General features: G+C 48.7%; 1 protein-coding gene across 1 annotated transcript in view; it reads left to right on the top strand.

Moving 5' to 3' along the window:
• The first annotated feature begins 4,720 nt into the window (after positions 1–4,720).
• Positions 4,721–14,580, top strand: part of CC2D1A (coiled-coil and C2 domain containing 1A) — a 12,636-nt gene continuing 2,776 nt past the window's right edge. The window contains exons 1-23 of the mRNA XM_069083178.1: positions 4,721–4,863; positions 6,681–6,807; positions 7,013–7,131; positions 7,513–7,581; positions 8,188–8,340; positions 8,429–8,696; positions 9,219–9,343; positions 9,486–9,558; positions 9,742–9,828; positions 9,997–10,127; positions 10,910–10,982; positions 11,377–11,495; positions 11,869–11,977; positions 12,078–12,250; positions 12,340–12,462; positions 12,575–12,633; positions 13,265–13,381; positions 13,536–13,609; positions 13,739–13,797; positions 14,033–14,084; positions 14,190–14,289; positions 14,369–14,459; positions 14,547–14,576. Of these exons, the coding sequence (XP_068939279.1) occupies positions 4,807–4,863; positions 6,681–6,807; positions 7,013–7,131; positions 7,513–7,581; positions 8,188–8,340; positions 8,429–8,696; positions 9,219–9,343; positions 9,486–9,558; positions 9,742–9,828; positions 9,997–10,127; positions 10,910–10,982; positions 11,377–11,495; positions 11,869–11,977; positions 12,078–12,250; positions 12,340–12,462; positions 12,575–12,633; positions 13,265–13,381; positions 13,536–13,609; positions 13,739–13,797; positions 14,033–14,084; positions 14,190–14,289; positions 14,369–14,459; positions 14,547–14,576 (2,388 nt within the window). The 5' untranslated portion in view covers positions 4,721–4,806. The remainder of the gene's footprint in view (positions 4,864–6,680; positions 6,808–7,012; positions 7,132–7,512; positions 7,582–8,187; positions 8,341–8,428; positions 8,697–9,218; positions 9,344–9,485; positions 9,559–9,741; positions 9,829–9,996; positions 10,128–10,909; positions 10,983–11,376; positions 11,496–11,868; positions 11,978–12,077; positions 12,251–12,339; positions 12,463–12,574; positions 12,634–13,264; positions 13,382–13,535; positions 13,610–13,738; positions 13,798–14,032; positions 14,085–14,189; positions 14,290–14,368; positions 14,460–14,546; positions 14,577–14,580) is intronic.

Genomic DNA, 14,580 nt, shown 5'->3' with positions numbered 1-14,580 from the left:
AGACCTGGGTTGGAATCCTCATTTATACTAGATATGATATACTAGATATACTAGGTACTAGATATACTTGATATGATAAAGGAAAATGCATTAAGCTCTGAATCTATTTCCTCCTTCGTAAAATGGGGGTTAATAATATTTGTTTTATTACCCCACAGGCTTTTTGAGAGTGTTTTATAAGATTTCAAGTACTAGGCAAATGTGAATTATTATATTTTCTAGGGTAAAGTTGGAGATCTAGTCCAACCACTTATTTATAAAGGTGGAAACTAAGGGGTTCTATGACTTGTCCAGGGTTACACAGGTAATAAGGAGTAGAGTCAAGATTATACAGGTAGTGACTAATATAGCCAATGAGGTAGTGAGGCAGAGTAGATAGTGATCTGGCTTCAGGGTCTGGGGTTCAAGTCCCAATTCTGAAATAGACTATCTGTGTGACTCTGGGCAAGTCACTTAACCAGTTAGTACTTCAGGAAATTCTGTGCCCATGGAGACAAGTTTCAGAGAAGGCACTAATATGCATTGCTAGGGGAAGTGTCCTAATTCAGGAGACCTGAAATCACAGGTCTAGACCCTATCCTAGCTCTTAAGTAGCAGAGTCAAGATTTGAAGTCTTCCAATTTTCATATTCAGTATTCCTTAGTACTTGTTCTGCTGTTCAGATAACAGATCTATAGAGAGAGCTGGAAGGGCCAGATGAGAAATCCAAATTAATGACACTTGGCCCAGGTCACACAGTCAATATAAGCATCAGAGGTAGAATTTTGAACCCAAGTCCTCTGACCTAAGCCACTATGCTTTCCACTGTCCTCTGCTGACTTAAACTAAATTGTTTAATAAATACATGCAAGTAAAGCAAAGCGGTAGTTTTATTTATTTGGGGGTTTTCATATTTAAACACATTGGCCCTTCTTTAGCCCTTTAAAGACTTGTACCAAACAAAGCACAGCATAAACATATGAAAATAGACTGTATCCTTCCTGTAAATAATACCCATAGAGTCATTTCAAGAAAAAAACACATTTTAAAGAACTTTGTATTTAGTTCTGAAGGTCAACCAACTCCCTCCTAAAACAAGAAGGAAAGTCTATTTCTTCACATGACATATTCCCCCCTCCCCCCCCAAACAAGTACAGTTTAGGAACAGAAACAGTAACTGAGGTATGCCACTGGGATGTGCAATGAGTAACCATATCAGAGCATGCTTTGTTATTCAGTTGGGTCTGACTTTGTGACCATGGACCATACCACACCAGGCCCTTCTATCCTTCACTATCTTTTGAAGTCTGTCCAAATTCACATTCATTGTTTCCATGACACTGTCTATTCATCTCATCCTCTGTCATCCCCTTTTCATTTTGCCTTCAATCTTTCCCAACATTAGGGTTTTTTCCAATGAATACTATCTTCTTATTATGGGGCATGCTAGCCCTTACAATATCAACCTTAAAATGTGTGTATGCATCTATATATGTCTATATATATTTATATATACATATGTGTATGTATATATATATATATATGTTTTTCTTAGTAGTCATTTATTCACAAATTTGTTCTAACATGAGTTCCAGTTCGTCATCCAGCAAAAGTATTTCTCTTAGTTACTTAAAAATAATTTGTTTGGAAATTAAAGTACCTGAAATCTGTGGCTTCCTCCTCTTAGGCATCTTGACCCTCCCTCTAGAAATCTGCAGACAAAAACTTCCATCACTAGTTATCACTATCAATGGACCTTTAATCAAAGGCTGAAAGCCTGAGGCCCAATACTCAGACTTCAGTTCATAACAGCATCTCTAGTAGAGAACTGGGACAACTAAGTGGCATAATACATAGTGGATAGACTAATCTTCCTGAATTAAAATCTGACCTCAGTACTTACTAAATGTGTGACCCTGGACAAGTCACTTAACTCTGTTTGCCTCTATCAAATGAATCAGAGAAGAAAATGGCAAACCACTCCAGGATCTTTGCCAAGAAAACCCAAATGGGAGGGGCGGCTAGGTGGCACAGTGAATAGAGTACCAGCCCTGGAGTCAGGAGGACCCCAATTCAAATTTGGCCTCAGACACATAACACTTACTAGCTGTGTGACCTTGGGCAAGTCACTTAACCCCAATTGCCCTGTCCTCAAAAAAAAAAAAAGAAAACCCAAATGGGGTTAGGAAGAATCAGACACCACTGAACAACAAATAAAGATAACTGCCCCTTGGTTCTAGGAACTAGTGTCTAGATTTGAGTTTTAAAGGCAGTATTGCTTTCTAAGCCATGTATGCTTTTCTCCTTAGGGCTCTGGTTACACAAGATCCACGGAATGTTCTGTAGTAATAGAGCTGGGACCTCTCTATGGGAAGTCCTAACAAAATGCCAAATATGACCTTGGCCTCATCTAGCACCAGTATGAGCTGTTCTACACAGACCATCTGCAACCCTTTAGCAAAACTAAATTGATTTATAGTGTGATAGATTTGTTTTCTCAGGGCTTGGGAATGTACAAGTTGAAACTGCCCCAAAGGAATTTGTCCAAGCTTCTGTCCTAATAATAAGAACCATCCCTTAAATTTGTGTATATTTTATACTTTCTGGGATATCATACAGCACCCAGCAGTCTCCTGACTACAAGTACTGTTGCCTTTAATGAAGTAACTGAATTTTGGTCTTCTACATGGAGATATGGACAGAAACTATATGATGGCCACTTTAGGTTTAAGTGAACCCAGGGCCCCGGTTGGAGCTGCTCCCGGTACTGTTTAATCTGAACAGCTCCCCTAAAATTAGCTGTGATTTATTCTACCTTCCCCATTAGACTGTGAGCTTATGAGTAGGTAGTTTTTTGCCATTCTTTATATTGGTATACTTAGTATAGTGCCGGGCATATAGATTGTGTTTATAGATTGGATTGTGACCAGAGGTGGGGCACCAGTGGCCTTGAGGCCACATGTGGCCCTCTAAGTCCTCAAGTGTGGCCAAACTTCTTGGATTTAGTCAAATGGCAGCACTTAAGGGCCTAAAGGGCCACATGGCTGCAGGTGCCCCACCCTTGGGTCATGACCCTCCATTTGGCTTCAGTAAGGCACCCTACGCTATAGACAGTACCCATGTATCTGTGTTTTCACTGCAATAACGTATTGCCGATTTGTAAAGTGCTGTTGAAAAGGTTTATGATCCCAGTACCTGGGAACAGGTACCAGGATACAGTCTGCCTAGGGTGTAAGGGAAGTCCAACAGAAGGCCATAACCCCATCCATTGAGCCCTACTGACAATAGCTCTGACTGGAAGACTGGGGCCCTGATTCACCAAATCCAAAGACAGGAAGGCAATTTACAGCAGTTTTAGTTCATTTTCCCCAAATTTCTAAGCAGCTAAATGGCAATGGATAGAAAAATGCATTTGGAGACAGGAAAATTTAAATTTAAATCCTGCCTCAGGCACATACTGGCTGTGTAACCTCCACAAGGCCCAACTTGTCTGCTTGTCTCCTCATCTGTAAAATGGGGATAACAATAGCACCTCCCTCACATGGTGGTTGAGGATCAAGTGAGATGTCATGTAAAGCAAAGCATTTGCCAAACCTTAAAGTCCTATTAATTTGTTGTTGTTGTTCAGTGGTGTCTAACTCTTCCTGACCCCATTTGGGGTTTTCTTGGCAAAGACACAGGAGTGGTTCACCATTTCCTTCTCCGGTTCATTTGACAGATGAGGAAATTGAAGCAAACAGGGTCAAGTGACTTGCCCAGGGTCACACAGCCAGTAAATGTCTGAAGCCAGATTTGAGCTCAGGGAGATGAGTCTTCCTGACTCCAGGCCCTGTACAATATCTGTCTATCCATTAGCCAACTATTATTGAATTAAGGGCAGCTAAGTGGAGCAGCAGAGAGAGCTTGGGGCCTGGACACAGGGAGAAGCTAGTTCAAACCTGACCTCAAACACTTCCTAGCTGCCGTGACTAGCCCCCACATGTGACTTCACCCTGTTTGTCTCAGTTTCCTCAACTGTAAAATGAGCTAGAGAAGGAAAGGGCAAAACCACTCCATCTTTGCCAAGAAAACCCCAGATGGGGTGACGAAGTCATACACGATTGACTAAATAACATTACTGAATTCCCTTAGATTTCTGGATTTGGAGTCAAGGGCCCTGACTGGGTTTCTATGCTTCTTCTGACACTTTCTGTATGCCGTCAGAAAAGGTACCTCACTGGAATGGGCCCCCGCTGATTTGAAGTCCTCACCCCCACCCCGGGCCTCACGGCTGGGGGCAGGGAAAGCGCCCTTAGCCTCCTCTTCTGGCTGAATTAGGCTGGGAGAGGAAGGCCGGGCCATTCTGGCATGACAAGGCTCAAACGGGCTAGATGCTGGAGCCTCGAAGAAGCCCGACCCCAGGCACTGTCAGTTCTTGGGCTAGGGCCAGCTCGACCTGGTGCGGAGAGGTCACAAAGGCCATCCCGGGCTCTAAGGCGCCAACGCTCCTTCCTCACCTGAGAGGAAAACCGCCTCTGACCTCGCGCTGGCCTAGGTTTCCCGCCCAATCCCACAACACCCTGCTCCAACTCTGTCAAGCTGGGCCAGATGCGCATGCGTGAATGTGAACGAAGGTGGTGAGTTCCCGCGGGAGGAAGAGAGGACAGAGTGCTTATCGGGAATTGTAGTCCCTCCTTTTCGTTCTCTCGCGCCGGCGCGTTTGGTGCCCGCTGGCACGGTGAGGGGCGGGGCGTGCATCGGGGGACGGGGCCTAACCGGAAGTGAACTGAAGAGGGAGGGCGGTCCTGGGGTCCCCGCCCCCCTGCCTTCTCCAGCCCTGACTGAAACATGCATAAGAAGGCGGCTCCGAGACCCCCAGGACGCGGGGCGGCCGCAGCCAGACAGGTGAGACCTCCCCTCCCCCAAAGGAGGACTGGCCCCCTCGCTCTTTGCCCTACCTTGCCCGCTCCCTCTGGCCCCCTATCCTCTATCCTCTGCCCTCTCTGGCCCTACTTTACACAGTTCTCCCCGGCCCCGCCCCCTTCCCCCCCATAGTCCCGACCCCTCTGGCCCCGCCCCCTCCCCTCGGGGAGATTTGGCCGTCTCCCCCTTATCCTCCCACCCCCTCCCCACTGTCCTCCTTGGCCCCGCCCCCTTGGGTCCCCCTTTTTCTGGGAGGCCTGGCCCCCTGCCTTCCCGGGCCCCTGCCCTCTGACCTCTCCTCTGGAAGGTTGGCCTTCTACCCCGGTCCTCTCTCACCCTATCTCTCTGCCCCCCTCCTCCCTGCCGTCTGCCCCTCTCCCCTCAGGGAAGCTTCAACCCTTTCCCTTCCCCCCCTGATCCCCCCTTTCCTGCTCGCTGCCTTCCCTGGCTCCGCCCCCTTCCCTCACTCCACTGTGGCCTCCCAGGCCTCGCCCTCTTTGCTCTCCCCGACTCTGGCCCCCTCCCTGCTGGGCGGCTCGGCCCCTTACCTACCCTCCCTCCCCCTGCCTCTCCAGGAAAGTCCTGTGTAGTTCTGCTGTTTCTACCCTGGAAGCATCGGTCACCCCACTCTTTCCTCCTCCCCTCTCCGAGGCCGCCCCTCCCCCATCTTCCCTCCTTCGGCCTTCGTTCTAAGGGCTGAGACACCTGTAGATTGATGGGGGGGGGGAGGGTAAGGTAGGCCAGAGCTGATGATGGAAAGACCAGGGGCAAGGCTGGGAACCACCCTGGGAGGATTCTCTGGGCCCTCCCTCCCTAATCTGCCCTAGCCCAGTTCCTAGGGTGCTGAGCGCTGTTAGGGATGAGGTTCAAAGCAGATAACAGGGAGGTGGCCTCACTTTGCCATCTGGCCACAGCAGGCAAACAGGCCTGTTTTTCCTGTTGAGCTTGGCCCAAGAAATTTATGTTATGGTCTTCCTAGGCTCAGATTCAGACCCAAGTCCAGACTACCCATGCCCTGGGGTGGAGCTGCCCTTTGCCCCAAGTCTGTGAGATTGGACTGGCTGCTGTCCAGGGTGCCAGGATTTCTCTGGACCTCCCTAACCAGGAGTTGTTCCTTAAAACAGGAGTTCAGGGACATCTCTCAGGTTCCTCAAGGTCCCATTCAAATGTGGATGTTTCCTGGGATGCCTGAGTAGGGTATCCACCCCAGACCCACCTTCAGGGCAAAGTGCTATTCACCAATCTCATTCATATTTTTGAATACACCCATTGAGGGGAACTTTTTCCTTGGGATGTTGTATCCACTCTCAGGAACCCTTATACATAACTTGTTATATCCTCAGAGAAGAGCTAAAAAGTATCTAGACAGCCCAGGCTACAAAGGAGTTAGAGAGATGTTTACATTCAATCATCTGCTAGTCTTTAAGACTTTAAGATCCTTGAGGGCAGAGTCTATGTCTTAACTCATCTTTGTATCTCTCCCTAGCATCTGTTATGGTACTTTGTACACAGCTGGTACTTAATACATGTTTTTTATATTTATACCAAGGATAATGAACTTTTCTTTTTCAGTTTGACTCTTTATAAAATAATCCTAATACTCCTCCAAAGGAAAATAGGTGGTTGGTGGTGTGAACGGAAAGTGGAGAAAGTAGCTATAACCAGTAATAGTAGAGATTGTGATAATCCCAGGCCAATGGGGAGTGGCTGATAACTTGGACTGGCAGTGGCCACTGTGGCTTCATTGGAGGTCACTTTGAGGTTTGGCCTTATTTGGGTCTCTTTCCCTTGCCCTGAAGCTGGGTCTTCTGGTGGACTTCTCCCCTGATGGGATGATGATCCCTGAAGATGGTGACAGTGGTGACCTTGAGGCAGAGTTCATGGCCTTGGTAGGGGCCCAGCCACCTCAGGAGCTCAAAAGCAAAGGTGAGGGGGTCCCCACTGCCTGCTGGGAGTTGACTTCTTATGCACCCAAAGCCCAGGAGTTCTGCTTCTGTCCATCTTAAAGTTCTCCCTCTTCCCTGCTTGCCGCTGTCCCATATACCCTGCAAATCCTGAGGATCACTATGGAACAATGTGATTGGGATGGCTAAGGGGCCCTGAGCTACATCCATATTCGTTTTCTTTTTAGCTCCTTTGCCTATGGAGACCATTGAAAAGATGGCCTCCCTGTGTATGAAGGACATGGATGAAGAAGAGGGGGAAGAGGATGACGATGATGATGATGTGGAAGATGATGATGAGCTTCTGGTGAGGAAGAGGCTTGGGTGATTTCCCCAGGCATGAAGGGTCTTCCAAAGAGATGTGTTCTGCCCATGTGTGGGGCAGGCTGGGCACCTGGCCTCTGCGAAAGGAAGGAATTGGGGAGGGTGGGTAGGAGGGAGCATGACAGCAACGCTGTTAGCTTGGAACTCTCAGAGCTGTCATGGAGCCAGGAGCCATAGGGGCACGTTCTACCCATAGAGCTTCTTCTCATCCCCACTGTGTGACCTTTTCACTCTGTCGCAGATCACAGTTCTAGGGGGCTTCCCACTCCTTTCATTAACAGAACTGAGGTTAGTGTTGTCTGAGTGAGTATTGGATGTTAACCAAGACTCACCAGCCCTTATCCCTTTCTATGTGTGTCTCTAGGCAGAGCTCAATGAAGTTCTAGGGGAAAGGGAGGAGTCCCAAAATACCCACAATCTCCCTCTGGACAAGGTATGTTGCTGTCTATCTCTCTTTGGTTTGTTGTCTGTGTGATTCCCAGAGTTCCCTCCAGAGAAAGCAGTTTCTTTACCATCATCATCATCATGGCTAGCATTTATATAGTGCCTACTATATGCTGTGCTTAGTGCTTTACAAATATCATATTTAATCTTCACAACAACCCTGAGAGGTAGGTGCTGTTATTATCCCTGTTTTTACACATGAGAAAACTGCAGCAAACAAAGATTAAGTGATTTGCCCAGGGTAACACAACTAGGAATTGTCTAACACTGGATTTGAACTGAGGATGATAAGTCTTCCTGACTCTATAGCACTGTATCTACTGCATCACCTAGTTGCCCCTGCATATAGGACAGCTCCTCAAACATCATCCCTAAAGGCCCCTTCTAGCTCTAAATCCTACAATCTTATAGCCTGAGCTCTATCCCAAGATGAGCTAAAAGCTGAGATGTTGTTCCAGATGTTATCCCAGCTATGGGACAGATCCTGCATGATGGTGGGTGAACAGGTAGCATGTCTCCCAAGAGGAACAGTTCTTGGGCCTGGGGCACAATTTCCCCCTCTCTCAGGGTCAGTGACCCCCGTATTCTCCTGCAGTCATCCAATCTTCCACAACCTAAGGTCAGCCCCAGCAGTGCCAGCATGGAAACCACCTTGGCTGAAAGACTGGCCATGTATCAGACTGCCATCACCAATGCCAAGCAGGCTGGGGACAACTCCAAGGTCAGGAGATATGAGCGAGGCATCAAGGTGAGCAGGAAGGGTCCTTGTTCCATAGCTATATCTCATCCTGAGCTGTCTCTGCCTTAGACTGAGCTAAGACTTCCCTTCTCTTCAGACATTAGAGAATATGCTGGTCTCAGTTAAGAAGGGACATAGCATCAACGAAGAGGACATCCCACCTCCTGTAGCTGTGGGGAAGAGCCTAATGCCTACACCAGAGGTTCTACCTACACCAGAGGTTCCACCCACACCGAGTACCATACCCATCCAGCCCCTTCAACATCAGCTGCCAGCTCTTCCCCCCAAAACACTGTCTGTGCCCCCCAATCATGGCTCTGGGTTGAGTGAGAAGCCAGTCCCTGTAGCCTCACCTGTGAGCTCTGGTAAGTCTGGCATTATCTTGGGCTGGTCTGGGAGCTAGAAATAGTCCTTAATAAGCAATAGTCCTTAGGCCCCAAGATAAGATGGAGAGGATTGTAGAGTTCCATTCTCTTTTCTGTACTCCTGCTCCCCCAAACCTTTGAGTATTAACTAGTCCCCATCCCTTCTTAGAAGTTCCCAGAACTCATGATAAAAAAAAGCTGTCTATATCAGAGAAAGAACTAATGGAGTTTGAATGCAGATTGAAGCATACTTTTAAAATTTTCCTTGGGTTTTTTTTTTTTTGGTCTGTGTTTTCTTAAACAATGTGACTAATATGGAAATACGTTTTGCATGACTGAACATGTATAATCTATATCAAATTGCATGCCTTCTCAATGAGGGGGGAGGGGAAAGAATTTGGAATTCAAAATTTAAAAAAACATGTTAAAAAATGTACATGATTGGAAAAAAAATTTTTTTAAAAGAAGTTCTCTGAGCAGCTTGAGTTGCCAACTCCTTTGGCCATCATCTTCTATACATAGGTGCTGGCAGCCCTGGGTCCCTGGCCCTGTTGCAGGAGCGGCAGCTAGAGTACAAAAGGGCTGCATTGCACTCCAAGCAGGAGGGGGATTCAGAAGCGGCCGCTAAGTATTACCGTGTAGCCAAGGTAAGATGTAATAGAGGGCAGGGATCGTGGACCTCACCTGGCCCAGTTGGTTTCCTTTAACACAGTATCTGACCCATTTCCTCTCTGTTCTGTCTCTGAGATAGCTACAGCCATCTCCTCATATCCTCCATTCTTCCCCTAGAGCTTTGATGCTGTCCTGGAAGCAATGACCAGGGGTGAGGCTGTGGATCTATCCCGGTTACCTCCACCACCTGGTGAGAACTGTTTGATATGGCATCTTGGGCCAGGAAGGGGGTGCACTGTTAGGGCATGAGTCTCTTCAAGGACATGCCGTGGGCAATGTCTTATATCTTTGTATTCCTGCCACACCTAGTACAGGCCTGGGGCTCAGTATAGACTTGTTGGTTGTTTGAATGACTGGTCCTCTTGGTTTACAGATCAGATGCTCAAAACCTTGCCATCCCCAGGACTCCAGCTTCCTGCTTCTACCCCTGGTACTGCCACTGTCTCCCCTTCCATGCCAGGTAAGCACAGTCCTTTCAGGGAAGGACAACATAACCAGCTTAACTGTTGAGAGCCACTAGTGGGAACTGAGGACCCTAGAATTCCAAGGCCAGAGGAGCCCAAGGGATGAGAAGGAAAGGAGGGACTAAGCAACCAGCTAGTCATTGAGCTTTTCTGCTTCTCCTCAGAGATGCCCCCACCTCCACGGACCCTACTGGAAGCCTTGGAACAGCGGATGGAGCGCTATCGGGTGGCTGCAGGGCAGGCCAAAGACAAAGGGGATGATCGCAAGGCCCGGATGCATGATCGCATAGTCAAAGTAAGGGCAAGCACAGGGTTGGGTCTGGGCCGAGAGCGGAACCAGATGCAACTTAGCCAGTCTTTTTCTTTTCCTCCTTCCTTCCAAAGTGAACACTTTAAATAAAATCCTCATAATACATATGCATAGTACAACAAAATTAATTCCTGCATTCATTGGACACATCCAGAAATGTCTCTCTCATTCTGAATCGTATGTCCACCACCTTTCTGACAAGAGGTGGCTATTGTGCTCTATCCTTGGCCCTCCAGAATTACGATTTATCATTGCATCAATCAGAGTTCTAAAGCTTTTCAAAGTGCTTTCTCTTTGCAATGTTGTTATCATCATAGCTAGTTCTCACTTCAGTTCTTTCATTTCATAGAGCTCTTCTGAACTGTTTGCTCTGAAATCATTCATTTTGTCATTTCTTATGGTGCATTAATACTGTATCACATTCATATGCCATTGTCTGTTTAGCCATTCCCTCATAGGTTTCCAAACCTCTTTAGTTTCCAATTCTTTGCTCCCACAAAAAGAGCTGCTATAAACATTTTTGTACATAGGAGTTCTTTTCATCTTTGATCTCTTCGGAATATAGACCTAGTATCAGGATTTCTTGGGTCAAAGTGCACAAACAGTTTAATGACTTTGGGGGCATAGTTCTAAACTGCTTTCCAGAATGACTAATCCAATTCACAGCTTCACCAGCAGCTCACCTTTGTGCCTGTTTTCCCACAGCCCCTCTGTTTATCATTTTCCTCTTTGTCAGCTTTGCTAATCAACCACCCTTTTTCCTACAGCAATATCAGGATGCCATCCGGGCTCACAAGGCGGGCAGATCTGTGGATGTGACTGAACTGCCTGTTCCGCCAGGTAGGTGCTAGGCAAGGTTGGGCCTGTTAGGGTAGTCCCTGAGTGCAGGGCTCAGGAGAAACTAGTAGCCAGGGTCTACTCTGACCTGGGAACAAGAAGGAGCCAGGACCCTCTGAGAGCTGTGAACTGGACCAAGGGATAGTGTTCTTATACTCTCTCCTCTGGGGAGCTGGGCTGTTTGTGAGTCATGGGCTTTAGGTCCCTGTATTGGTCAATGAGTCTGTGAGTGGATAGCTTCAAGGGAGGTTTGTAGTCTATGAATTGACTGTAGATGTTTATGTTATCCAAGAATGCTGTTAACAATCTTTGTTGGGGCAGATAGCTAATAGCTGTGATAGCTAGAGCCTCTAAAGGATGATGCTGATTGGAGTCTCTTGCTCCTTATGGGGGCCAGGTTTCCCCCCAATCCAGGGCCTGGAAGCAGCCACATCCGCACAGCAAAGCCTGGTCGGGGTTCTTGAGACTGCCATGCGGTTGGCCAATCAGGATGAGGAGGAAGAAGAGACAAAGAAGGTAGGAGGGAGGGAGACAGATAAGGGCAGGGGAGAATGGTGAGTTTGGAATAGGGTATCTACCCCCCAGATGCTGTAGAAAGGTGCTGGGAGATGTGACTGTGTTACCCTGGGCAAGTCATTGAACTTCTGAGCCTTAGTCTCTCTATCTGTAAATGAGGTTCATGATGTTTACACTACCCTCTTCACAAGGTTGGTTGTGAGGAAAATTGTTTCGTAAATCTAAAAAGGGTATAAAAATGGAATGTTTCATTATTAGTCTTTGCCCATGACTGTTGGAGTTAGCATTTGGACCTTTGGGTGGTGGACACCTTGAAGTTGCATAGGTTGGACAGTACCACTACTTCTTTTCTTTGTTGTTCCCTCCATGCCAGCCCAGCACCCACACCCTTCCTTCTCCACAACCCAAACCCCAGGCCCCCCGGCCCTCTGTGCCAGGAACTGGCCCACCTGGGAAAGTGGCTGTGAAAGGCTCCACCAGAGGTAGGTTCCCTCTCCCCCCCAAGGCAGAGCCTGGTGGGTGGTGTGCTCCCTGGCAGTGCTTGGAGCTGGCTTCTCCCTACCTCCTTCCCCTGCCCCACAGCCCAGCAGCAGCTGGCTTTCTTGGAAGGAAGGAAGAGGCAGCTATTGCAAGCGGCCCTGCGAGCCAAACAAAAGAATGACCTAGAAGGTGCAAAACTCTTTCTTCGCCAAGCCAAGGGCCTGGAGCCCATGCTGGAGGCTTCAGTTAACGGGCTACCTGTGGATATCACCAAGGTGAGGGGTTGGCATGACTCCTGGACCACCCTCCCTGCATTCCCTTCTTACACCAGCCTAGTCCTTACCAGCATCACTGCCCTTTTCAGGTGCCACCAGCCCCTGTCAACAAAGAAGATTTCACCCTGGCCCAGCGACCAGGAGCAGCCATCTCCCTGGAGGAGGCTGGACGTTATGCAGAGCTCACCAAGCTCATGAGGTGGCAGCATGAGGTGTGCGGGGTAGGGGTTAGGATTAGGAGGAGGCACTGGGGTAGTGATGGACAGTCCTGGGCCCCGAGGCATCGCTCCCCTAATCCTCTGCTTGTCTCTTCCCCTCACCAAGATATGCCTGAAGCACTCCAACCAATTCACTCACCTGGGAAATGTTGTGGAAACCAGCAAGTGAGTTTGCTCTCCCTTCCTGGCTCCTCCCCTCAGACGCAGTGGAGCTTCTGGAGTTGGAAAGAACCTTTGAGTTCATCTGATCCACAAGTTCCTAACGTGGATAGTCTGGTGAAGCTTAGGGACCCTTCTCAGAATCATGTGTTCCGATGCACCAAATAAAGTACTAAACCCCTCATCTACCTTGCATCAGGTTAGGAAGTCATAATAGTAGCAGGTAGCATTTAGATAGAAAGCACTTTACATACATTCATTTATTTGGTCCTCACAGCAACTCTGTGAAATAGATGCTGTTATTATCGTTCCCATTTTACAGATGGGAAACTGATGAGGCAGACAGAGGTTAAGTGGTTAAGCCCAGGGTCACCTAGCTAGTAAGTGTCTGAGGCAGGATTTGAGCTCAGGTCTTCCTGACTCCAGGCCCAGCCCTCTCTCCATCATTCCTCCAGTTGCCTCTGCCAAATGTGTATCTTCCTTCCTTCCCAGCTCTAAACGTCTCCGTAGACGTGTATATGCCAAGGCGTTCAGACTGTGGCGGGGCAGAGGAGAGTTTCTTCCCTGGGATGGGGTCTGGGAGGCGGCCCTGCCTTGCTGTCCCCTGGATGTCCTCTTCTCTCCTTTACCTCCCAAGGTTTGAGAAAATGGCTGAGGACTGTAAGCGGAGCATGCAGATTCTGAAGCAGGCCCACAGCCGGGGCTGCCCACTTCCCAAGTTCCACTATGAGCAGAGGACCTTCAGCGTGGTCAAGTAAGACCCTTCGGGGCTCTCTCCCATCCCCCCTCTGGCGCTGGGCCTGGGCCTGGTGAAACACGAGCAGCCGCAGCCCTGGGGGGTCTGCCCGTCCCCTCTGGGACCAGTGTTTCTGCTCACCTGCTCCATTCTGCCCTGACCCTTCTTCTAGGATCTTCCCAGAGCTCAGTAGTAGTGACATGGTTCTCTTCATCGTGAAGGGTGTCAACCTTCCCACACCACCAGGTAACAGGGCCCTGCCAGTGGGAAGGGAGGGAGTGGGGCTGGCTCTCAAGACCGTGTTCTCCTTTCGCCACCTTCCTGCTTTGTTCCCCACCTGGCTGAAGGAGCCTTGACCCCGGGCCTTCATTACAGGGGTATCCCCCAGTGACCTGGATGCTTTCGTGCGATTTGACTTCCCCTTTCCCAATGCAGTGAGTGAGGACTTTGGAGGGAGGTAGGGGAGGTGGAGAACTGAGTCCCAAGGGCCTTGGGAGGTGGTATACTTAAGATGGTCAAAGGGCTGCGCTTTAGTGTATCTGGGGGTGAGGGAGAAAACCCCTCCTCCTCCCTCAGAGAGCTGAGGTCTTAGGGGGAGGGTCCTGAGATTTCTCGGGGCAGGAAGTAGGACATCTTGTGACTACCACCCAGCCTTGGTTCTCAATGTAGGAAGAAGGTCAGAAAGATAAGACCAATGTGATAAAGAATACAAACTCCCCAGGTAAGTTGGAGATGGAGGGCAGGTTCCTTGATACTGTGGAAGTCCAGGGCAGAGGAACCAGGGTCTGACCTCTGTCTGCCTCTTCTCCGCCTCCTTCCTGGGCAGAGTTTAAAGAGCACTTCAAGCTTTCCATCCAGCGGGGACACCGGGGCTTCAAGCGTGCCATCCAAACCAAAGGAATAAAATTTGAAGTGGTTCACAAAGGGTGAGTGAGGGAGTAGCCAGGACAGAGTGGAACAAGCTGGTGTGAGAGTTCCTGTCCCATGGCCACCTCTCCTCCGCAGGGGACTCTTCAAGCCAGATCGTACCCTGGGCACTGCCCAGCTCAAGCTGGACGGCTTGGAATCAGCCTGTGAGATCCGAGAAATTCTTGAGGTATCTCATTGTCTCCTGACTCCTCTCACTAATTCCTTGTCCCTCGTACCCTATCTTGCCCAACAACTTGACTTCTCTCCTCCCCAGATCCTGGATGGCCGTCGCCCCACAGGAGGACGAC

The sequence above is a fragment of the Petaurus breviceps genome, unplaced genomic scaffold (assembly GCF_028583685.1).
Source record: "Petaurus breviceps papuanus isolate PSGF00001 unplaced genomic scaffold, PetGlider_PUasm1.0 172, whole genome shotgun sequence".
NCBI lineage: Eukaryota > Metazoa > Chordata > Mammalia > Diprotodontia > Petauridae > Petaurus > Petaurus breviceps.
This window is presented reverse-complemented; position numbering and strand designations above follow the sequence as displayed.